The sequence below is a fragment of the Odontesthes bonariensis genome, chromosome 7, assembly GCF_027942865.1.
Source record: "Odontesthes bonariensis isolate fOdoBon6 chromosome 7, fOdoBon6.hap1, whole genome shotgun sequence".
NCBI classification, from domain to species: domain Eukaryota; kingdom Metazoa; phylum Chordata; class Actinopteri; order Atheriniformes; family Atherinopsidae; genus Odontesthes; species Odontesthes bonariensis.
In genome coordinates, this window is record NC_134512.1 from 38,443,418 (window position 1) to 38,469,928 (window position 26,511).

A 26,511-nucleotide genomic window follows, 5' to 3' on the forward strand; every position below is an offset into this window, starting at 1 on the left:
TCTTTGGTAGATCTCTGGTGGATCTCTGGTGGATCTTTGGTGGATCTTTGGTGGATCTCTGCTGCATCTCTGGTGGATCTCTGGTGGATCTTTGGTGGATCTCTGGTGGATCTTTGGTGGATCTCTGGGGGATCTGTGGTGGATCTTTGGTGGATTTTGCTGGATCTTTGGTGGATCTCTGGTGGATCTCTGGTGGATATCTGCTGGATCTTTGGATTTTTGCTGGATCTCTGGTGGATCTTCGGTGGATCTTTGGTGGATCTTTGGTGGATCTTTGGTGGATCTTCGGTGGCTCTCTGGTGGATCTCTGGTGGATCTTTGGTGGATCTCTGGTGGATCTTTGGTGGATCTCTGGTGGATCTCTGGTGGATCTTTGGTGGATCTCTGGTGGATCTTCGGTGGATCTCTGGTGGATCTTTGGTGGATCTTCGGTGGATCTCTGGTGGATCTTTGGTGGATCTCTGGTGGATCTTTGGTGGATCTCTGGTGGATCTCTGGTGGATCTCTGGTGGATCTTCGGTGGATCTCTGGTGGCTCTTTGGTGGATCTCTGGTGGATCTTTGGTGGATCTCTGGTGGATCTTTGGTGGATTTTTGCTGGATCTTTGGTGTATCTCTGGGGATCTTTGCTGGATTTTTCCTGGATTTTTGCTGGATCTCTGCTGGATCTTTGGTGGATCTCTGGTGGATCTTTGGTGGATCTCTGGTGGATCTCTGGTGGATCTCTGGTGGATCTTTGGTGGATCTTTGGTGGATCTCTGGGGGATCTCTGGAGGATCTTTGGTGCATTTTTGCTGGATCTCTGCTTAATTTAAAGATGCTCCGACTCTGTGGCTTTAAAGGGACAGTTCGCCTCTTTTGACATAAAGCTGTGTAACATCCCATATCAGCAACATCATTTCTGAACATCTTCTTACCCCCTGCTGCGTCCTGTGAGCAGAGTTCCAGCCTCGTTTTGGTGTTGATGAAGGTAGTCCGGCTAGTTGGCTGGGGTTTAAAACATAAAGCGTTTTGCTTCTCAAAACAATATGCGTTCAACAGAGTAATACATTTGCATCACAAAATGGTTCTCCAGGAAAAAGTCAGACCTCACAATCTCTTGGCCCTATTTTCTCTCCCTTCGTATCACTGCCTGTAGCAGCAAACCAGGCGTGTCCGTGAGATGCTTTAACCGCTCGTCAGTAACTCAGCAGCAAAGTGCCGAAATGATAAGTTTGTTTGTTTCTTCTGAGCGTATCTCACGGCTCCTGCTGCTCCAACACGAGTATTTACAGTTTTCTTCAGTTTCTTATCACCGTGAAACGATCTCTGGGAAACTTACGCTGCGTTTCACTCTTACCTCAGTAGTAAAACTCATGGAAACAGTCCTGGAAATGGTAAAAAAAAAAGAGATGAACAGCAGCTCAGGTCAGGAGGAGTGACACTGAATAATATCTGTGTAGGTATCATGAAAAGGAACTTAAATAATCACTTAAAGTAGTTTTAAACCTTCTCTGAAGGCCGAATGGGGCAGAAAGGTCAGTCATAGCATTTAAAACCAGACAAATCTGCCCCTCATGGGTTGAAAATGAGCTTAAATTCATTCAGCTCTACTCAGTACGGACGTGTGAGATGGATTAAAAGAGTTTTTGGGAGCCAAGACAACAACTTATTTTACTTTAATGAAGGATGTCGATGAGTTAAGAGCAGAAAGCTCTTAAATACTTCCAGTTCGATCACTGGAATAAGCTGCTAAACTCCCCCTTTTTCACATTACAGGCCAGGAAAGCATCACAGTGTGGTTTTACTGCAGCGTTCATGATCAACAACTAACACGGAGCATTTCTGGAGCTCCTGAGTGTCACGCCCATGTTTTTAGTTTTATGTTTTAGCATGTTTTAGGTTATTTTTTGGTTTTCAGTTCATGTCTTGCATAGGGCCGGGTAAGAAAAATCGATTTTGGATCGATTTCATTTTAAATTTTGCAAAAGCGATTTGTAGGGCATGAGATCTATTTATTTATTTATTTATTTATTTATTCATGTTTTCTTCCCATGAAGTTAACCCCAGTAGTCTCGTGCGTGATGCAACAGTGGCGCGATTACGTTACGGACTTGACTTTAAATCGTTTAAGTTTACTTTTAGTTTTGTTACCATTATTATTATTTTAATTATTATTATAATTATTATTATTATCTTTTTTGCACATTAAGAAACAAACAATGCCTTAATGCAATTTGCAGTGATGGAATGTTGTAGTTCAAGCACACTTTCACTTGCAATTGCTTTAGAATTTTAAAACGGCACTTTTGAGACAGTTGTGTTCACAGTTGAAGTTTAAATTGTCCGATTCACAAGTTTGCACTTAAAACCTGTTGTTTATGGTGAAAATAATAGATAAAATAAAATACATTAGTATTTTGTAAAACAGTTGAGCCATTTTCGTTATTTAAGAGCAGATTGAATCGAATCGAATCGAATTGAATCGTGATTAATCGATTCAGGACCTTATGAATCGAATCAATTTAGGATATTGGCCACGATACCCAGCAGCTGGGGCAGCAGCAGCAGGGGCAGCAGCAGGGGCAGCAGCAGCTGGGGCAGCAGCAGCAGCAGCAGGGGCAGCAGCAGCAGGGGCAGCAGCAGCAGGGGCAGCAGCAGCAGGGGCAGCAGCAGGGGCAGCAGCAGGGGCAGCAGCAGGGGCAGCAGGGGCGGCAGCAGCTGGGGCAGCAGGGGCAGCTGGGGCAGCAGGGGTGGCGGCAGCAGGGGCGGCAGCAGCTGGGGCGGCAGCAGCAGGGGCAGCAGGGGCAGCAGCTGGGGCAGCAGCAGCTGGGGCAGCAGCTGTGGCAGCAGCAGCTGTGGCAGCAGCAGCTGTGGCAGCAGCAGCTGTGGCAGCAGCAGCTGTGGCAGCAGCAGCTGTGGCAGCAGCAGCTGGGGCAGCAGCAGCTGGGGCAGCAGCAGCTGGGGCAGCAGCAGCTGGGGCAGCAGCAGCTGGGGCAGCAGCAGCTGGGGCAGCAGCAGCTGGGGCAGCAGCAGCTGGGGCAGCAGCAGCAGGGGCGGCAGCAGCAGGGGCAGCAGCTGGGGCAGCAGGGGCAGCAGCTGGGGCAGCAGCAGCAGGGGCAGCAGGGGCAGCAGCTGGGGCAGCAGCAGCTGTGGCAGCAGCAGCTGTGGCAGCAGCAGCTGTGGCAGCAGCAGCTGGGGCAGCAGCAGCAGGGGCAGCAGGGGCAGCAGCAGCAGCAGGGGCAGCAGCAGGGGCAGCAGCAGGGGCAGCAGGGGCAGCAGCAGCTGGGGCAGCAGGGGCAGCAGGGGCAGCAGCTGGGGCAGCAGCAGCTGGGGCAGCAGCAGCTGTGGCAGCAGCAGCTGGGGCAGCAGCAGGGGCGGCAGCAGCAGGGGCAGCAGCAGCTGGGGCAGCAGCAGCAGGGGCAGCAGCAGCAGGGGCAGCAGCTGGGGCAGCAGCTGGGGCAGCAGCAGGGGCAGCAGCAGGGGCAGCAGCTGGGGCATCTTTGGCATCTTTGGCATCTTTGGCAGCTTTGGCAGCTTTTCCAGCAGAGTTTATCTTGTTGCATCCCGGGATGTTTCAGAGGTTTTTCTGTCTGTAACTCAGATCCAGCTTCGTTAAAGTTCAGCTCGGTTCGCTCTCTCAATGACAGCTTTGAGGGATTCTTCAAACGTCTGAAGTGACAGTTGGCGTGCACGTTTGTGTGTGTGTGTGTGTGCATGTGAGCGTGCACGTGTGTGTGATCTTGTCTCTGCACCCTTCCATTTATCATCTTTGACATTTGGCTGTACTCCCCCTTATCTGACCATCATCTGAGGAAAGCACATTTTCCATCAGAAACCCTGTTGTGACTTTCTGCGTTAGAGGTGTTTGTGTGTGTGTGTGTGTGTGTGTGTGTGTGTGTGTGAGAGATACTTCCTTAGACATATTACACCGGTTTTAAAACCGCTGCATTGGCTCCCAGTGTGTTTTAGGATTGATTTAAAGCTTCTTTTCTTGGTTTTTAAATGTCTTAGGGGTCTTGGACCTTCTTATCTATCAGAATTGCTTTTACCATATGAACCCTCGCGCACCCTGAGATCCTCTGGCACTGGCCTTTTAATAATACCCAAAGCTAGAACACGAACTCAGGGCGAGGCATCTTTTCAGCACTATGGCCCCCGTCTGTGGAACAGCCTGCCGGAGGACCCGAGGGCCGCAGAGAGTGCTGATATTTTTTAAAAACAGGCCCACCTATTTAACTAATGTCTTATTTATACATTCATTTAATTATTTTAGTCATTTATATTTTTAGCCCTTTTATTATTTTGTTCTTTTTACTTTTTACGACAGAGTTCACTTTAGCTATTTCCTATTATTATTTTATTTATTTATTTATTTAATGTTCTTAGCCTTTGTAGTGTTGTGTTCTTATTCCCAGTGTTTCCTCGGTGGGGGCTGTGATCGGCTCAGGCTGGGATGTCTCTGACTCGTGGTGGGCATCGGCTTGGCCGGGGGGGGGGTCTGTGGCAGTGCTCCACTGCTGTGGGCCCCTCGCCGGCCTTTAGCTCGGTGTTTTCCCGGGTGGAGGCGTCCTGGTCGTGGGTTGTGATCAGCACCCAGCGCAGACGGCCTCCTGTGATGGTGTTTCCTGACCTGGCTCCTCTGTGTTCAGCCACACGTTTCTAAGTTTATTTTATTGTATTTATTAATATATATATATGTCTGTTTGCATGTATGTGCTGGGGTGGGGATGGGGGCTGCTTTTAAACATGTATAGCACTTTCTGAACATCTTCTTACCCCCTGCTGCGTCCTGTGAGCAGAGTTCCAGCCTCGTTTTGGTGCTGATGTAGGTAGTCCGGCTAGTTGGCTGGGGTTTAAAAAATAAAGCGCTTTGCTTCTCAGAACAATATGCGTTCAACAGAGTAATACATTTGCATCACAAATGCCGACAGCCGCGCCTGTTACGGTGTTTGCTGCTCGGTCTGCGCTTCGGTCTGCACAGCAGGCAGTGATACGAAGGGAGAGAAAATAGGGCCAAGAGATTGTGAGGTCTGACTTTTTCCTGGAGAACCATTTTGTGATGCAAATGTATTACTCTGTTGAACGCATATTGTTCTGAGAAGCAAAACGCTTTATTTTTTAAACCCCAGCCAACTAGCAGGACTACCTTCATCAACACCAAAACGAGGCTGGAACTCTGCTCACAGGACGCAGCAGGGGGTAAGAAGATGTTCAGAAATGATGTTGCTGATATGGGATGTTACACAGCTTCATGTCGAAAGAGGCGAACTGTCCCTTTAATGTATGAAAAGTGCTTTATAAATAAAGTTTGATTTGGTGTGGCAGGCAGTGAACGAACCTTTCCCTTGCTCTGCTCCCTGTGTGTGTTGGATCAGTAATTATGGATATGTCTTCTGCCCCGCCTCCCTCTCTAACGGGGCTGTTATCTGGGCAGTGAGGGCTCCACTGATGCCCTGCCTCTTGAAAGTAGCCCCTTTCTTTGCTGCTGCCAGCCGTGCGGCGGGTTATATTTAACCGGTTATCTCCTTTACATCCTCTCTCCGCGCTCCGCGGGGCTATCGCACCGACACTGCTGCCACCATCTCACTTTATTTTTATTTTTATTTTAAGCCGTGTGACAGCGGGCGCAGATAACGGACGCAAAGCCAACTTGTGAGTGGCGTACACCCCCCCGTCTTCTTCTCCTCCTCTGCTCTCTCCAACTAAAAGCCTCCCCCCCATCTCTCCATCTCTCTTCCCCTTGTTTTCCCCTCTGCTCTCCCCGTCTGTCTCTTTATCTTTATCATTTCTCTGCCCTTTTATCTCCCCCTCCTCTCCCTCTCGTGGTATTTCTCTTGACTTCTCAGAGAGGGTTTCCTGGTAGAAGCTTCCTCTTCTCGGCAGCAGAGACAGATGTACAGTAGGCAGATCTCACAGATGTGCAACAACAGGATTCTGTCATGTGGAACGGTGGCACATTCGACTGTTTCTGCACTTATTTACCGTCAACACCAACTCGGAAAGGATTAAAAACCTTTAAATCATTTGATAAAGACTCAGATTTGCAGTGAAGGAAACCAGAGACGCGTGGTTTCAGCACCTGATGCACCTTAATGAGAATAAAGGAAAGTTTATGTCCTGTTAAAGGAATAAAAAGCTCTGACCTAAATGCCTTTAATAAGAACTTATTCAGCTAAAAAGCTTCCGACAGACGTGTGAGATTTGATGGGGAGGCTGGTTCAGGCATAAAAGCTGAACTGGATGCAGCTGTGGGTCTGAACCCAGCTCACACAATCTGCATCGGATCAGATTAGATTACTGAAATAATCCTACCTGCCTCACATTAAGTTGCTTTGAATTTATTCTTCAGTTTCAGGTGTTTTTTGGAGTTGATTCCATGAACAGGCTGCAGCATCTTTAAGCTGTTATTTCCCGTCTGAATGCAGGTTCCTGCTGAGTTTAATCAGAAATAAGCAACAGTCTGAGATAACCGGGCTGGGCAACGATTAAAACCTTTAATCTAATTAATCTCATGATTTCCCTGATTAATCACGATTAATCGCATGTGTACGCAGAATCCAAAAATGAATCCAAAAGTAGCGTATAGCTTTTAGCATTTAGCTTTATTTTAAATGTGCTGCCATATGAATGAAAGTGCCATAACATTTGTTGTGCAAAACACTTTTAACATCAGCATCTTTCTGTAGTTTTTATGTAGAAGCCTCGCTCCACTGTCTGTTTCCTTGAATGACTTGCTGCTATCAGTTGTGTGTTTTGCCTTTAAGTGATATTTTAGACTGGAACTACTACGCTGAGAAGACAATTCAACTTGGCAGTGTTTACAGATGACTTTGGTTCTGTCGACTCCGCCGTCTGGAAGAACTTTAAAATGAAAATGGCCGAGTAAAATTTTTACATGTTTGATGAGATTCCAACGCAAACAGCACGGCTGAGGTCAGAAAACAGAAAACTTTTGTTTCTTTGGGGTGTTTTTCACTCACTTATAAAACGCTTTGAAACATTTCAGTCCGTCTATGATTCATATATTTAACATTAAAGTCTTCAGATTACGAGCCAGGGTTCAGTTAGATGTGGCCTGTGGCCTCCGACCTCTTTGGGTGGGCACAGCGGTGAGAAAAGCTCGTTTTTCTGCAGGCTTCCCTTCTGGTTTGATGGGAGGTGAACGGGAAAGAACGAATGGGTCTCCATTTTACGTGCACGCTGTGCTACGTGCACGCTGTGCTACGTGCACGCTGTGCTACGTGCACGCTGCTACATTTAGTTTTGTGGCAACGAATGAAGGCGTTATGGAAGGATGACGAGTCGTACTAATAATGAAGAATTGAAGGCCTCTGAAGGTGATCAGGGCCCCGGCCTCGATTTGAGGAAACATTGTTTTAGTGTTCAGATGATGGCTGAGGTGCCAGAGGCCCCGCTGACACCCATGGAGGTGGGCAGAAACCCCCCGGCTGATGAATGGTGGCATTGATTAGCTTCTCATGAATCTGACAGCTGAGTCGGAGCGGGACGATGCCGCGGTTCCCACAGAAAACAGCCCCAGGGGCAGTTCTTGCTGCTTTCTCAGTGTGTCGGAGCCGTCCCCCCCCCCCCGCTTCAGCCTGTTTGGTCTCTGCCAGCGGTGGAAACATCTGTGGAAACATCTGTGATGGTGTGCTGGTTCTTCTTCTTCTTTCAGAGGAGAAGGGAAAGCTTTGAGAAGTCGCCGTTTCTGCTGTTAGCGAGCTTCTTTCTCAGTGAGGGGAACTGGTTTCTGGAGCTGGTTCATGTCAAACATGTGGGGGGGGGGGCGCTCAGACAGGGAGGACCACGTTCCTTCCTCCTGCATACCGTTTTAATCTCTCATCTGCCTCCCATCTTTGCCCCGGCTCCAGATCAAGGAGGAGGGATTCCAGCCAGGCTTATTGTATCATGCACACACACACACACACACACACACACACACACACACACACACACACATGACTGGTAGCAGTTTGGTTTCACGGATGTTTCGGTGTCTGATCCACCTGGTTCTGTTGGTTCTGATGGATTCAGCTCCATCCGGCCCAGAGATGTCCCCCAGCTGTGGTCTCTGATAAGAACCGCCTCGTCAGCCAGATGTGGTCAAACTATTTGTCAATAAGGCTGATTGCTGGTCAGAAACAGTGGCTGCCATGGCAACGGGCGTCAGGGACTGGGAGACGAGATAAAAGCCGTCTCAGAATCAGATTTCGTTGGTCTCTGTGGTCAGAAAGCGCCATTTTCACCACAAACTCTTGAGTTCTTCTACGTCTGGGATGGCAGCTCAGCCAACGTGTTACTTCAGCTTTATCTCTACGATGATGATGTCTGATTGTGTGAGTAATTAATGTGAATGTGACCTCTGAGCGCTTATAAAGAGACTGTTGGTGGGAAAATAAGTGGGGAACACAGGCAGGAAATAACGTTTAAAACGAGCCGACGTCGATCGCTGTTGTTGATGTTTTTACCACGAAGCCGAGGAGAAAGCAGCAGAGCTGAGCCACCGCTGTAAAAACGCCAAAGCCGAAGACTTTAACCATCAGCCGAAGACTTTAACCATCAGCCGAAGACTTTAACCGTCAGCCGAAGACTTTAACCATCAGCCGAAGACTTTAACCATCAGCCGAAGACTTTAACCGTCAGCCGAAGACTTTAACCGTCAGCCGAAGACTTTAACCAAAGACTTTAACCGTCAGCCGAAGACTTTAACCGTCAGCCGAAGACTTTAACCAAAGACTTTAACCGTCAGCCGAAGACTTTAACCGTCAGCCGAAGACTTTAACCATCAGCCGAAGACTTTAACCGTCAGCCGAAGACTTTAACCGTCAGCCGAAGACTTTAACCGTCAGCCGAAGACTTTAACCATCAGCCGAAGACTTTAACCATCAGCCGAAGACTTTAACCATCAGCCGAAGACTTTAACCAAAGACTTTAACCATCAGCCGAAGACTTTAACCATCAGCCGAAGACTTTAACCGTCAGCCGAAGACTTTAACCGTCAGCCGAAGACTTTAACCGTCAGCCGAAGACTTTAACCATCAGCCGAAGACTTTAACCAAAGACTTTAACCGTCAGCCGAAGACTTTAACCGTCAGCCGAAGACTTTAACCGTCAGCTGAAGACTTTAACCGTCAGCCGAAGACTTTAACTGTCAGCCGAAGACTTCAACCAAAGACTTTAACCATCAGCCGAAGACTTTAACCGTCAGCCGAAGACTTTAACCGTCAGCCGAAGACTTTAACCGTCAGCTGAAGACTTTAACCATCAGCCGAAGACTTTAACCATCAGCCGAAGACTTTAACCGTCAGCCGAAGACTTTAACCATCAGCCGAAGACTTTAACCATCAGCCGAAGACTTTAACCAAAGACTTTAACCGTCAGCCGAAGACTTTAACCGTCAGCCGAAGACTTTAACCATCAGCCGAAGACTTTAACCGTCAGCCGAAGACTTTAACCAAAGACTTTAACCGTCAGCCGAAGACTTTAACCGTCAGCCGAAGACTTTAACCATCAGCCGAAGACTTTAACCATCAGCCGAAGACTTTAACCATCAGCCGAAGACTTTAACCAAAGACTTTAACCGTCAGCCGAAGACTTTAACCGTCAGCCGAAGACTTTAACCGTCAGCCGAAGACTTTAACCATCAGCCGAAGACTTTAACCATCAGCCGAAGACTTTAACCATCAGCCGAAGACTTTAACCAAAGACTTTAACCGTCAGCCGAAGACTTTAACCGTCAGCCGAAGACTTTAACCGTCAGCCGAAGACTTTAACCATCAGCCGAAGACTTTAACCAAAGACTTTAACCGTCAGCCGAAGACTTTAACCGTCAGCCGAAGACTTTAACCGTCAGCCGAAGACTTTAACCATCAGCCGAAGACTTTAACCATCAGCCGAAGACTTTAACTGTCAGCCGAAGACTTTAACCATCAGCCGAAGACTTTAACCATCAGCCGAAGACTTTAACCAAAGACTTTAACCGTCAGCCGAAGACTTTAACCGTCAGCCGAAGACTTTAACCGTCAGCCGAAGACTTTAACCATCAGCCGAAGACTTCAACCAAAGACTTTAACCAAAGACTTTAACCATCAGCCGAAGACTTTAACCATCAGCCGAAGACTTCAACCAAAGACTTTAACCATCAGCCGAAGACTTTAACCGTCAGCCGAAGACTTTAACCAAAGACTTTAACCGTCAGCCGAAGACTTTAACCGTCAGCCGAAGACTTTAACCAAAGACTTTAACCGTCAGCCGAAGACTTTAACCGTCAGCCGAAGACTTTAACCAAAGACTTTAACCGTCAGCCGAAGACTTTAACCAAAGACTTTAACCGTCAGCCGAAGACTTTAACCGTCAGCCGAAGACTTTAACCAAAGACTTTAACCGTCAGCCGAAGACTTTAACCGTCAGCCGAAGACTTTAACCAAAGACTTTAACCGTCAGCCGAAGACTTTAACCGTCAGCCGAAGACTTTAACCAAAGACTTTAACCGTCAGCCGAAGACTTTAACCGTCAGCCGAAGACTTTAACCATCAGCCGAAGACTTTAACCGTCAGCTGAAGACTTTAACCGTCAGCCGAAGACTTTAACCGAAGACTTTAACCGTCAGCTGAAGACTTTAACCGTCAGCCGAAGACTTTAACTGTCAGCCGAAGACTTCAACCAAAGACTTTAACCATCAGCCGAAGACTTTAACCGTCAGCCGAAGACTTTAACCGTCAGCCGAAGACTTTAACCGTCAGCTGAAGACTTTAACCATCAGCCGAAGACTTTAACCATCAGCCGAAGACTTTAACCGTCAGCCGAAGACTTTAACCATCAGCCGAAGACTTTAACCGTCAGCCGAAGACTTTAACCAAAGACTTTAACCGTCAGCCGAAGACTTTAACCATCAGCCGAAGACTTTAACCAAAGACTTTAACCGTCAGCCGAAGACTTTAACCGTCAGCTGAAGACTTTAACCGTCAGCCGAAGACTTTAACCGAAGACTTTAACCGTCAGCTGAAGACTTTAACCGTCAGCCGAAGACTTTAACTGTCAGCCGAAGACTTCAACCAAAGACTTTAACCATCAGCCGAAGACTTTAACCGTCAGCCGAAGACTTTAACCGTCAGCTGAAGACTTTAACCATCAGCCGAAGACTTTAACCATCAGCCGAAGACTTTAACCGTCAGCCGAAGACTTTAACCATCAGCCGAAGACTTTAACCATCAGCCGAAGACTTTAACCAAAGACTTTAACCGTCAGCCGAAGACTTTAACCGTCAGCCGAAGACTTTAACCATCAGCCGAAGACTTTAACCGTCAGCCGAAGACTTCAACCAAAGACTTTAACCGTCAGCCGAAGACTTTAACCGTCAGCCGAAGACTTTAACCATCAGCCGAAGACTTTAACCGTCAGCCGAAGACTTTAACCATCAGCCGAAGACTTTAACCATCAGCCGAAGACTTTAACCAAAGACTTTAACCGTCAGCCGAAGACTTTAACCGTCAGCCGAAGACTTCAACCAAAGACTTTAACCATCAGCCGAAGACTTTAACCGTCAGCCGAAGACTTTAACCATCAGCCGAAGACTTTAACCAAAGACTTTAACCGTCAGCCGAAGACTTTAACCGTCAGCCGAAGACTTTAACCGTCAGCCGAAGACTTTAACCATCAGCCGAAGACTTTAACCATCAGCCGAAGACTTTAACCGAAGACTTTAACCAAAGACTTTAACCGTCAGCCGAAGACTTTAACCTTTAACCCTTGAGTCTGTCTGATGTTTAAACGGCTTCTTTAGCTCCTGAACTCATTCAGGTACGTTCCTGGCGGCGTTATCTTCCCAAATTGGTGAAAAAAACGATTAATACCAGGACTGCTGAACACCTGAAAGCATCATCCCGTCAGTTGTTTTGCATTTTGAGAATATTCTTATAGTTTCTGAGTCTGTTTTTCACAAAGAAACCGACAGAAAACGAAGCAAAGTGCAGAAATCTGCAGCTTTTCAAGAGCAGAAATGAGGAAATAAGCAGATTGTTATATATTTATTCAGTTTCCTCCTGGAGTTCCGGGTGAGATCACATGATCCGGTCCATCCTTTGACATGCCTGTACTGATGAATCCCATCAGGTTCTCACTGGAATGACCTTATTTCCACCAGAAGCGTGCGCGTGCACGTGCACGTGCACGTAGATGTGTGTGAACATTCTCCCCGTTTTCCTCAAGGCCGCCGGTCTTTCTATCAGCGCAGATATGGAGAGCAACACTGTCTCTGATATGATTTGAGGATAGAGATGATGGGTAGACTTCACACACTGCGTGACCTTGTCTTTGTGCGTCTGCGGGAGCCGGCCGCCGCCGTCTGACCTTCGCTTAAACTTTCAGAAAGCTTCTGATTTATTACGCGGCACCGTTGTTCTGTGTGCGAGCGCCTCGGTTCCCACCGGTTGTGGTATTTCCAGATTATCACGAGCTCCCCGCATCTTCTGGAAGAATCGTGGAATTGTTCAGCAGTGGGAACCCTGCTGTGTGAGAGCGTAGTTCTGTGCATCATCCTTGTATTCCCACTCTGCTTGCTGGCCTTGTTGGGTTTTACAGAGGGGGGGGTGGTGGTGCTGTAGATAGGAGGGGATTCAATAAGTAGTGAATCAACCCCCTCCTCCCTCTGTGGATCTTAGAACGGTGGGAAAGTTCAAATCTGCTGCTATTTTCTATCTTTTATCAGCCAGGCTTATCGGCTGGCTTTCTCGTCTGCATGCCTGGCTTCAATAGTCCAGGGTCTCAGCCCGGGCGGCATGGTAACTGCTCTCTATCTGCCTCCCTCCGTCCTCCTCCCCCCTCTTTTCCTTTTTTATTTGAAACGCCACCTGTTTTTACTCCCTTTTCTTCTCCACGTTTCATCTTCGGACCATTAAAAAGACACACAGACTATGTTCGAAACCACATACTGCACACTACATACTACATACTACATACTGCATACTACATACTACATACTGCATACTACATACTACATACTACATACCGCATACTACATACTGCATACTACATACCGCATACTACATACTACATACTGCATACTACATACTACATACTACATACCGCATACTACATACTGCATACTACATACCGCATACTACATACTGCATACTACATACTACATACTGCATACTGCATACTACATACTGCATACTACATACCGCATACTACATACTACATACTGCATACTGCATACTACATACTGCATACTACATACTACATACTGCATACTGCATACTACATACTACATACAACATACTGCATACTGCATACTACATACTGCATACTACATACTGCATACTACATACCGCATACTACATACTGCATACTATATACTGCATACTACATACTGCATACTACATACCGCATACTACATACTGCATACTACATACTGCATACTACATACTGCATACTGCATACTACATACTGCATACTATATACCGCATACTGCATACTACATACTGCATACTACATACCGCATACTGCATACTGCATACTACATACCGCATACTACATACTGCATACTACATACTGCATACTGCATACTACATACTGCATACTACATACCGCATACTGCATACTACATACTGCATACTACATACCGCATACTACATACCGCATACTACATACTACATACCACATACTGCATACTACATACCGCATACTACATACTACATACTGCATACTGCATACTACATACTGCATACTACATACCGCATACTACATACCACATACTACATACCGCATACTACATACTGCATACTACATACCGCATACTACATACCGCATACTACATACCGCATACTACATACTGCATACTGCATACTACATACTACATACTACATACCGCATACTACATACCACATACTACATACTACATACCGCATACTACATACTGCATACTACATACTGCATACTACATACCACATACTGCATACTACATACCGCATAGTACATACTACATACCACATGCTGCATACTACATACTACATACTACATACTTCCATACTACATACTACATACCGTATACTACATACTTCCATACTGCACACTACATACTACATACTTCCATACTACATACTACATACTACATACCGCATACTGCATACTACATACTACATACTTCCATACTACATACTACATACTACATACCGCATACTGCATACTACATACTACATACTTCCATACTACATACTACATACCGCATACTACATACTGCATACTGCATACTACATACTACAAACCGCATACTACATACTACAAACCGCATACTGCATACTACATACTACATACTTCCATACTACATACTACATACCGCATACTACATACTGCATACTACATACTACATACTACATACCGCATACTGCATACTACATACTACATACTACATACTTCCATACTACATACTACATACCGCATACTACATACTGCCATATTACATACTTTTTTAAGTTCCTGGATGCATACTAGATTCTCTGAAATGTTGGGTATGCATCATGAGGTTACTACTCATACTCAAACTACCCAAGATGCAACGTAACGTGACGTCGCCGATCGTCATTTCCTGTCAAAACGGCAGTTTCAAGCTAGCTACAACGAGGGTAGGTTCACTTCCTGTTTTCAAAACAAAGCACCAATTATATGGTAATGGCTTTCCCTATGATAAAAGGCAACGGGTATTTTATTTTGTGAAAATAACCGGAAGTGCGTTAGCTCACTGCGGCTAGCTTTAGTAGCGCCGAATTCGTGGGAACAAAATTGTAAATAGTCGGTATTTTGTCAGGTTTTCAACACGTTGGGGATCTAAACGACTACTTTCTCGCCTGAAAATGTTTCAAATGTTGCTAAAGTTTACAGAGTTTAGAGCTTAAGAGAAATCAGCTTCAGGCCGGCTGATTTCGGCTCGGGCAGGAGCGAGATGCATTGTGGGTAAACGCTCTGCATACTGTCTGATAGATGAGTATGCAGTATGCGGTTTGGAACACAGTCTGAATCCTTCTCCAGAAGCAGGTGAAGATCAGGTTTGCTCAGCAGGTTTCTGGCCGTCTGAAACTGTTTCAGCAGCCTTGAATCGGCCGTTCTCAGACGTGACGTTGGGAGGCGCTGATGTGCCGGTGGCGTCTGATCCTGAGTGGCCTACGTCAGGAGTACAATGAGATCAAAGGCTCTGAGTTTTTAACGAAGCGTCTTCGACTAATTTAGGTCCAAAGATGGCAGAGATGCAGCTGGACTCGTCCCTTTTCAGCCATGCTTTCACACCTCTGTTCACAGCAAACACAAGCTCGAAGGTTGCGTTTGTTACGCAGCTTTTCCGTCCTCTGACTGTGGAAATACTAAAGATTTGGTTATAAACCATCAGACAAAAGCGCTGCTGGAACATTATTAGATCATTTCTTTCACTGCAAAACTGGAATCTGAGTAAAGATCAAATATCTTACAGCAAAGGAGCATCTGCTTCCTGTGAGATAATGACATCTGCATCAGGCTCCTTGGTTCTTAATTATCTAAAGAATAAAAGAATATAACCTGTCACTGATATTCTATTGCTGGTTTAAATGTTTAAAACTAAGAAAAACAAACTGTAAGTCGCTCTTAAACCGACTTTTATGCTGCAGCTTTGGCGGCTTTTACCGTTCAAACCTTAATTTGTTTATTTCACAAAGCACCAACGGTTTGATTCTGCTGAACAGATAAGGCCTCGTGTTATTTACATGAAGTCATTCACGTGTTTTCATGCACGGAAAGCCTCCCAAAAGTGCACGTTTCTGTGTGCACGCACGTTTCTGTGCACACGCAGGTTAGAGTTTGATCAAACAGAGTTTTTAACACATGAAAGCCGGTGTTTTGTCCCTGTGAGAAGCAGGGAACACACACCACGTCTTATCGTAGCGCACACATGTCCGCGTTTCATTAGCTTTTAGGGGAACGCGCCGCTCATTTATGGCGTGTTCAAACCGCTGCTCTGTGATGCGCGTGGGAGTGAGGCGTCCTTGAGCAGAATGAAACAGTCTGTCAGAGTGAGAGCGTCTGAAGTGCCGCCAGAGAAGAAACGGCGGTGAAACACAACACCAGAGGAGAGACGGGATCCGGCACATCACAGGGCGCCGAAGCCGTCGTCAGGCAGATCTTACAGGGACGCCACGCCGTCGGGTGGCGCTCAGATTCTATCTGGCTGCTTCAGCTCGCTCTCTCTCCAGAGTTCAGAAAAGATGGCCGATCAGTGATGAAATCAGCTGAAATCTGGATCGGCTTTAACGGCGTGTTGTTCAGGCTCCGCGCGGCGTTCTGTTCCTCCATCTAACCGGCGCCGGTTTGGATTTCCGTTTGAAGTTCCGTACCCTTCTCCATGTTTGGTGGATCCGCCGATTACTTTCTTTTCCTGTTCCACAGCAGACAGCAGCAGACTTTTACAAAATAAAAGCCTGTGAGCAACAGACGGCCCTGTGCTGCGTGTCGTTCCCCCTCTCTCTCTCTGCCCCCTGCTTCCTGTCTCTCTGAACTTTCCTTTAAAGGCACAAAAGCCTGAAAATAATTATTATTTAAAAGAAAAAAAAACTAAATAATAACGAGTTAACTCGCCCAGCGCTACTTTTTATTATTATAATAAATCCTTTTGATGTTTTATCCTTCACAAAGAAAAAGATTCAACCTGTCACATGCAAATATTTACAGTAATTACGGATGTTTTTGCTTTAAATAGATTAAAATGAGGGAAATCTTCTCTTTGAGTGTGTAAATCTGTGCTAATCTGCCACAGTAAATAGATCCATGTAAATAATTTATTATTTCATTAACATGTTTAACGAAAATATGATTTATTATTTTTGTAAGTCTGTGGAAGTCAAACTGGTAGAGATGGTGTTGTTTTTGGATGGTTTGAGGTCTTCATCGCTCACTTCTGGCCTCAGAAGCGTTGGGCAGAGGTGTGTAAATATATATCTATATATCTATGTATATATAGATATATATATGTATATATATCTATATGTGTGTGTGTGTGTGTACAGTATCCGTAACACGGCCGGCCTGCTATCAGGGCTGAAGCAACACGGTGTTCCAACATGGAAAGCAGCAGCAGGGAGATTTATTTCAGGCTGAACGCTCCTCCTGAGAGGCGCTGGACTATCAGATATTCCTGCTGTGAGGAGGCTGCTGATCTCCTCCTCCAGGGCCGCTTTTCCTCCCGGGAGCCCCTGAAGAATATGCCGCGGCTGGACCATCCATCACAGCCGGCGCCGTACAGAGTATCGCCTGCTATCTCTCTACCTGCCCTCGTCGTGCCCAGGAGGCGAATATCTTTTCCTCAGAGGAGGGAGAGGAAGCTAATTGTGAAGCCCACGTGGAGCCCGGCCTCTTCGGTTCGGCTTGCGTCCCTCGTCTCGGTGTCCCTCTCGCCGGGCTCGGCCGGCGTCTCACCCGCCGTCTCCCCAGGACCTTTATCAGGGCGGCGGCTCTGCTCATTAAGGAGTTAATTTTCTCACTGCTATCTCTGATTAGTTCAGTCGACCTAAAGCAGTGTGAATTCTTCAAATTTCCCTCCATGTTATCAGAAAGGAGAGCGGAGAGAAAAGATGGGAATGGGGGGATATTTAATCATTTAAGTAGTCTTCCTGGGGAAGTAGATTCCTTTTTTCTGTCCTCAGCAATGTAAAGAAATCCAGCTCAGTACGAGGGTGGAGGGGGGAGGGTGGGGGAGGGTGGGGGGAGAGGGAGGGAAAAAAACGACTTGATGAAATTCCGCTATCAGCTCCGAACCAATATGCAAAATATCTCGCTGGAAATCAAATAGCTATTATGTTTTCATTTCCACGTCGGCGTATTTGCTTAATGAAGAGGAGACAGATCAGACCGGCAGAGAGAGTCTGCAGGAGCCGATAACCGCCAACGGCTCGCAGCTATCCGCAGCGAGTGACGCTCGCAGTCAGCACGCCGTTTCACCGGGAAGAAATAAAGAAGAAGAGGGGGGGCACCACAGATATCACAGAGGGACAGAAGGAGGGATGGAGGGATGGAGGAGAGATGGAGGGAGCATCAGAGAGGGGAAGAAGGAGGGATGGAGAAGGAGGGAAGAAGGAGGGATGGAGGAGAGATGGAGGGAGCACCACAGATATCACAGAGGGACAGAAGGAGGGATGGAGGAGAGATGGAGGAGAGATGGAGGGAGCATCAGAGAGGGGAAGAAGGAGGGATGGAGAAGGAGGGATGGAGAAGGAGGGAAGAAGGAGGGATGGAGGAGAGATGGAGGGATGGAGGAGAGATGGAGGGATGGAGAGATGGAGGAGAAGGAGGGACAGAAGGAGGGATGGAGGGACAGAAGGAGGGATGGAGGAGGGATGGAGGAGAGATGGAGGAGAGATGGAGGAGAGATGGAGGGAGCATCAGAGAGGGGAAGAAGGAGGGATGGAGGAGAGATGGAGGGAAGAAGGAGGGATGGAGACGGCGGCGAGGATGAGGAACAGAGAGATGATGAAGGAAGGAGAAAACGAAGGAGAGGCGGCAGGTTTGATGGAGGCCGACGGCGGCGAGGAGCGAGAAAACACGTTTAAACTCTTTGATGTTCGGCTTCCTGCTGCTCAGCTCTGCATCCCAATTAGTCCGCCGGGCCGCCGCGAGGGGCTGCCGCCACCGTTAGGGGCCGGCGCCACCGTTAGGGGCCGCCACCGTTAGGGGCCGCCGCCGCCGTTAGGGGCCGCCGCCGTGAGGGCCGCCGCCACCGTTAGGGGCCGCCGCCGCCGTTAGGGGCCGCCGCCGTGAGGGCCGCCGCCACCGTTAGGGGCCGCCGCCGTGAGGGCCGCCGCTGTGAGGGCCGCCGCCGCGAGGGCCGCCGCCGTGTGTCAACAGGTCGGATCAGCCGGATCTCGGCGCTCCTCACAGGCACCAAATCAAACCTCAAATGTTTCCCTAAACTTAAAACCAGGGCCGGAGTCCCGACCCGGAGTCCCGACCCGGAGTCCCGATCCGGAGTCCCGACCCGGAGTCCCGACCCGGAGTCCCGATCCAGCCTGTAATCTCTTAAAGTTCTCCAGGCTTTCTGAAGGTCTTTCTTTCTGCTTTGTCACCCATTTTCAGTCCATTTCCACTGACCGATGAATCAGAAATAACCAATAAAATCCACGTTATTCGGGTTCTGAACCAGAGGATCCATTCACTGTATTTATATGTCAGCGTTTCCTGTTTTATTACCCGTGATTTAGTAGAAACGAGGACTCAGTAACACGAGGACTCTCCTCACGGGATTTAAATCGCTGCAGGTTGGAAATAAGAAGAGAATTAACTGAGAACCAAACCTCTCAACTGTTTATGGAAGAATATCTCTGGACCAGGTGACTAACACCAGACTTTCCCCGAAGAACTCTGGAACTTTAGCAGCAATAGTGTTAAAATGTTCGTTGGTTTGATCCTGAGTTCAGGCAGCGGGGAGCCGCCTGGAACCGCAGATCTGAGAATCCTGATGCCAAACCGCCTGTTTTCATCCCTCCTCCTGCCTCCTGCCTCCTTAAAAACACGGTTCAACTGTGATCATCTCACAGGTTTAAAAGACCAACAGCAGTGGGTCATAATTTTTGGTGTAAAACTGTCTCTGGAACGTGTTTTCAGTTCAATAACTGATCAACTTATTGATTAGTCATGAAATAAGAAGTGCAGAGAGTTAATGAAGTTAGCTTCTACGTCAGGGCCAGTGTTGGGTGTAGTTACTTTGGAAAGCAGTTAGTTACGTTACAGCGTTACCTTTTAATAAAAGTAACGCGTTAGAGTACTCCTGCACACAAATGTGAGAGTGGAATGAGTGGCGTTAGGGGATGGGTAATATTGAACCGTAATTGGAACGTGTTCTACTCTACTTACAAATAAATCTGTTGAAAACATTTTGGATGGATGTTTTCTTATGACTTCTGTTTATATTTATGCTTGGATATAATATATTCCCAGTTAGTTCTCCTAAATTCCCATTATTCCCATGGAAAGTTTCCAATATGGAATATATCCAAAATTCCCAAGCTTAACTTCCCATGGAAGTTTAGTAATGCTCTAAAAATAAAGATGACTTCTTTCTGAGTTTCTGGGGAAGCTTTGAGCTCCTCTGCTTTGATCAGACGTGTCCAAACTCCTTAGCTTAGCATTTGTAGCATTTGTGGCTCTCATTAGCAGCTCAGATGCTAACAGCTGAAGAGGAGAGGCTGATTTTTATTAATACTTAATGTAAACGATGAATATCGGGGCCTGTGAGGACGCCTCCTCCCCCCGTCTGAGCGTAAGCGGCGGCGGCGGCGGCCGTGTGATAAGAGCCCCGCGGCGCTGAGGGAAATGTTTAAAGTGCAAAGTTGATGAAGAGTATTTCCTCTGCGGTGGTAATTCTGCTCGCTCTGATCAATAAGTGGCTCCTCTCCAGCGCCTGACTCCATGTCAGGTAGCTCGGTTTCTCTCTGGAGAGCCGGCGCTGCCTCATTCTTTCTCTAAATATCCTCTTTTAATGTTTCTCTTCACAAGTCTGTGATTCGCAGATACAGGCGCGCCTCTCCTCCTGCTTTCAGGTCTGATGTGTTTCTGGTTATTAGCGTGAGAGCGGCGAGGCTTTGCGTCTGTTTAATCAGCTTGTTGAGCACGCAGGTTTGATGTGTGTTGTCTCTGTGTTTAATCAGCGAGCTGCGAGCTGCAGGTTTGATGTGGACAGAGAGTTAATAAAGCAGTATCTTCTCTGCCTTCATCAGCGGCAGCACTTTGTTCTGCCTCTCCGCAGACAGACAGCTGCTTTCTGGGCTTCTAGTATTGCCGTATCACCGCATCTGTCTTGGTCTAATCTCAGTGCTGGAATGGATTTTTCTCTCTTAACTTGGATCCGTTTTTAATTTTGCCATTGTTTTTGCCTTGAGTTTAAGGCGGCGTGCGCCTGAAACACCTCCGTAATGTGTTGGAAGGCAGGTTGGAAACAGAAAAATACGTGTTTTTTAAAGAAAGAAAGGCCAAACGGTTGGTTTCTGACACGCTAAGATGTCCTCAGATGGATCGGAGCTTCTTTACCAAACCAGTGAGACGTTTGGTTTAAGAAAATAAATAAAAACTAGGGCTGGGCAACGATTAACATCTTTAATCTAATTAATCACATGATTTCCCTGATTAATCACGATTAATCGCATTTGTACGCAGAATCCAAAAATGAATCCAAAAGTAGTGTATAGCTTTTCGTATTTAGCTTTATTTTAAATGTGCTGCCATATGAATGAAAGTGCCATAACATTTGTTGTGCAAACACACTTTTAACATCAGCATCTTTCTGTAGTTTTTATGTAGAAGCCTCGCTCCACTGTCTGTTTCCTTGAATGACTTGCTGCTATCAGTTGTGTGTTTTGCCTTTAAGTGATATTTTAGACTGGAACTACTACGCTGAGAAGACAATTCAACTTGGCAGAGTTTACAGATGACCCTGTGCCCTGTGCTGCGTGTCGTTCCCCCTCTCTCTGCTCCCTGCTTCCTGTCTCTCTGAACTTTGCATTAAAGGCACAAAAGCCCCCCAAAAATATTTTAAAAAACCCCAAAAAACTGCGTTAATACGCGATAAAATGTTTATCGGCGTTAAATAATAACGAGTTAACTCAGTTAACTCGTTATTATCGCGTTAGGATACTAACATTAGGGTGAAAAAGGCTGTTTTTAACATCTGAATCGATTAAAAACACGCTGCATCAATCTGTATCAAATCCTCTGCTTTTTCATCACTGTAAACAGAAAACTGCAGATTTTAATGATTAACTTATGATATTCTGTGTTTTGTTACTCAGAAACATTCATTAGTTCATCAGTGACACACATTCCTTCCTCACTACCAACACAAACACCCCTTTCAGCCCCCGTAAATCGGTCACTTTCTGTTATATTCACACAAATGCTGGAATACACCTCCATAACATCCAGGTGAAACAAATCCAACACAAACGGCTTCTTTCTGAAGAGGAAAATCATCATGAAGGGGACGATAACCGCTCTGTGTGCACACATTCTTCTTATTAAAGAAAACCATCCCTAATTTATATATTTATTCAAACATCAGAGTGCTGTGTAAGAAGGCACAGCTGTGTTTAATGAATGTAAATAAATGAAATATAAGAGTTTGTGGCTGCGGTTCAGGCACATTTAGCTAAAAAATATCGTTTTTCTTACATTTAAACAGCAAAACAAACATTTTCTACAGAAGGAAATGTTTATTTGTTCCGTCTCCGCTGCATCAGATCTACTTTTAGACTATTTAAAATTAATTTAATCCACAATTTGACTCATCTCACACCTCCATAAGTGCACATGGGCATGCTTCTGGATCCAGAACATCCAGAACATGCAGAACATCCAGAACTCGAGCTTCCAGCATGCCACTGAAAGTTTAACTGGCTTGAGAAGCAGAAGTTAAGAACAGGAACATTTAATGTGAGCTGGAGGCTTTTCTCTCTTCAGCTCACAACCTCGAAAGCCGAGTGTTGCTGTGGGACGAGTCTCGGCCTGATTGCGCCCCCCCCCCCCCTGCAGAGATACACATGTGGGTTACGTCTCTGCGTTATTTCCTCATCTCTTGAATGAGTTCAGTCCAATTTTCCTGGATATCACGCTGTAACAATGAAAGGCTTTAACTTTAAAACCGGCGAGCGGCGTAGGAACATGGCGCAGTTATCGCTCCGGCCCCCGCCATCCTTCAGCCAACCGCCCGAGAAGGGGAGGCGGAATATTTCTCCCCCGATAAAAGTCTGAGCCCAAACTTTTCCGCACCATTTGATGTCTGATTGATTCATTAAACCAGAGCCGTAATGAGCAAAGAAATCATATTTCAGCTCACATTTTAAACAGGAAATATAATTGGAATTTTACACACAGAAGTCTCTTTGTACAATTATGATTAAAGGAAAATTAATTGTATGAAAATGTCCTCACAGATACTGAAAATTAGATCCGGCGAAGCCAATTCTAAAAATATTGTGTACGGGATCGATCTTTCTTTTTTTTTTTTTTTTACATGAAGGTCCAAATCTAGCTGTGTTAATTTTATCTGAAATTAGAGTGAAGCATGCAGGCGTGGAAGTTGAAATTAGCCTAAAGATGTTTCATTTACAAAGACAGAAACACTTTGTCAGCCGGCGATTGTTTCCCAGCATTATCTCTGCCTGCCTTTTAATTGCTTTGCAAGTGAAATTAACAGAATTAGAAAAACTGCCTCTCCCTTTTCTCTACAAGCTGCTTTATTCACGGGTATTGTTGTGTGCTTTGTGTAGATTATAGGCTCCTTTTGTTCCAGCGTTGTAAATATATACGCCCCCCAGTCACGGCTTTAGCGCTGAAACAATCCACCCCCCCCGTTCGGTCCACGCAACCTCGTGAAAATTAATTTACAACCTGGAAATGGGGGAGAAAAATCCTGGAAGTGTGTCGGTGTTATTCCACGACGGCGTGCCCACCCTCCTCGTGATTCTGCCGCGGAAAACACGACAGAAACTGTCACGTTTCAGGGTTCGGGTCCCTGAACGCAGCCTTAAACTTATTTAGGATTTATTTTAATACCCAGCATGATGATGACACTTTTATCTTATTTTATCTTATTTTATCTTATTTTATCTTATTCGATTTTGTTGTATTTTATTGCTTTCACTGTTCTTTTATTGTTTTTATTTGTTTTTACTTCTTCTTCTCTTTATTTATCCCCTGCTGTAAAGCACTTTGGTACACCGTAAGGATCGTCTGTAGACGGCTGAATAAATAAAATACATTTACATTAAGATGAGTTCCAGTCCAGAACCTCTTTCACTTCTAATTCAGCTCATTTTATAACTTGATCATTGAATTGGGTGTAAATACAAAGTGTTTATTCATCTTTTTGATCAAATTTAATCAGTCAACATCTTTATTAATCACCTGCTGTAAAGCACTTTGTTACACCTTAATGATTGTCTGTAAAGGGCTGCATAAATAAAGTACATTTACATTTAAAAGGTTCATCTTATAGGGGAGAATATCCTTAATGGGGCACTTTTTTTAAATAAAGTCGCATTAAATCCACATTAACTGACTTCATTTTTTTCGGATGTAATCTTCAAACGGGCTAAAATAGATCAAAAGTACTGTATAATTACTGTGGTCAGCAGGGATTATGGAACTGTAATTGATACCAATCAGCCCCGCACTAATCACTCTTTTAGCTGTAATTTTAGGTATACTGTAATTTGGCTTTAAGGTCCCTCTTGGCTCCCTGCTATTAATCTTCCGGATTAGACCGTTCAGCGTGTCCAATTCTGCAAACCGTCCGTTTAAAAGATCTTTTTCAGGCTCTTTTTGTGTCTCTGCTCCGGAACGTTTGATGCTGAGGAGCTTCTTGGGTTCTTTTTCCCCCTAAACGCGTCTTTTTTCTTGTTCCGGCAGGTTCCCTCGGGGACCTCGATGGCGGGGAGGACAACGCGGCGGACAACCTGAGCCTGTCGGGAGAGGAGGGCGGAGCCTCCGACCCCGAGGACTCTGCCGAGGGCGACGGCTGCAGCCCCCCGCCGTACACGCCGCTGTACAGTGAAGGTAAGAGGGCGGTGATGGTGCGTCTGATGGCGAGCAGCAGCGGCTCGTTCCCGAGGTTTAAAAGAAGAAACTCAGAGCTGAAACACTGTTAGAGGTCACATGAATCACGTTTCTCTGTGCATTAAAGGGACAGTTCGCCTCTTCTGACATGAAGCTGTGTAACATCCCATATCAGCAACATCATTTCTGAACATCTTCTTACCCCCTGCTGCGTCCTGTGAGCAGAGTTCCAGCCTCGTTTTGGTGTTGATGAAGGTAGTCCGGCTAGTTGGCTGGGGTTTAAAAAATAAAGCGTTTTGCTTCTCAGAACAATATGCGTTCAAAAGAGTAATACATTTGCATCACAAAATGGTTCTCCAGGAAAAAGTCAGACCTCACAATCTCTTGGCCCTATTTTCTCTCCCTTCGTATCACTGCCTGCTGTGCAGACCGAGCAGCAAACACCGTAACAGGCGCGGCTGTCGGCAGGCAGCAGCAGGCAGTGATACGAAGGGAGAGAAAATAGCGGCAAGACATTGTGAGGTCTGACTTTGTCCTGGAGAACCATTTTGTGATGCAAATGCAGAATGAAAACTTTTTAGAATGAAAATCAGAACGGCTCGTTAAATGAGTAACAAAGGGGAACTAAATAAATACCAGGGTTGTGTTTTTGGGGAGTTTTACACCTGCTGGTGACCTCAGACGCCCTGATATCTGCTCCCAGGAACAGGAAGGAGGAGTTTTACACAATATGTCACCTTTAACATTTCTTTTTGCTACATCTGAATGGAATTATTTAATTTCTCCCTCCTTTCCTCTGTTCGTTCTGCACAGCAGGCAGTGATACGAAGGGAGAGAAAATAGGGCCAAGAGATTGTGAGGTCTGACTTTTTCCTGGAGAATGATTTTGTGATGCAAATGTATTACTCTGTTGAACGCATATTGTTTGGAGAAGCAAAACGCTTTATTTTTTAAACCCCAGCCAACTAGCCGGACTACCTTCATCAACACCAAAACGAGGCTGGAACTCTGCTCACAGGACGCAGCAGGGGGTAAGAAGATGTTCAGAAATGATGTTGCTGATATATGGGATATTACACAGCTTCATGTCAGAAGAGGCGTACTGTCCCTTTAAGTCAGAAAATGCTCCTATTTCCCTTATTGTGGCCATGATCTCTGACTTATATCCTGACTGGAAAACATTTCGAGCTTTGCAGATTGACGTTATAAAGCGCGCCGCGGCAGACTAAACAGCGTTTTGTTGTGACTGTCGGACAGAACGCAGACTAAAAAAAGCTCCAGCGACACTCCGAACGGCCCGATAACGAGCGTTGTCATGCCAACAGATCAACATGCTGCCAGTTTCCTACAGAAAGCGACGAAATGAAGGAAAAACCGCTGCAGATTCCCTCTGAAATGCACCAAACTGGCCCCGTGAGCGGATAAAAGGATCTTCTCCTTCGCTGCCTTAAGGCCTCAAAGTCCTCTCAGGAGTTTCACCTGGAAACGTGTGACGGTGGCGTGGAGCGAGCGCCTTCCTCTGTTCCTCCAATCAGAGGCTTCACAGAGGCCGAGTGTTTCAGAGACGCTGCAGCAACTCGATGTGAAACCTGTCCCAGCTCAGCTGAATCTCATGTTTCCACATCTTTTAAAGAGGAAATTCCCTTTTAATGGCAGCGATGAAACGTTTGCCGTGTGGCTTCTGCTCCAACCGTAGCATCAGAGAACAGATTCATCTGTGGTAGTTCACCTAAAGAGCAGGGCGGCCTTTTCTCTCTGCGGTAAACACCCGGAAGGTTGAGGGTTCTACGCTGTATCTCAGCTGTTCCTTAAAGGGACAGTTCCCCTCTTCTGACATGAAGCTGTATGACATCCCATATCAGCAGCATCATTTCTGAACATCTTCTTACCCCCTGCTGCGTCCTGTGAGCAGAGTTCCAGCCTCGTTTTGGTGCTGATGAAGGTAGTCCGGCTAGTTGGCTGGGGTTTA

General features: G+C 46.1%; 1 protein-coding gene across 1 annotated transcript in view; it reads left to right on the forward strand.

Annotated features, from left to right (window-relative positions):
* zfpm1 (zinc finger protein, FOG family member 1) overlaps positions 1-26,511 on the forward strand; it is a 152,219-nt gene that overhangs the window by 43,199 nt on the left and 82,509 nt on the right. Inside the window, exon 2 of the mRNA XM_075470756.1 lies at positions 24,396-24,542. Coding sequence (XP_075326871.1) covers positions 24,396-24,542 — 147 coding nt within the window. The remainder of the gene's footprint in view (positions 1-24,395; positions 24,543-26,511) is intronic.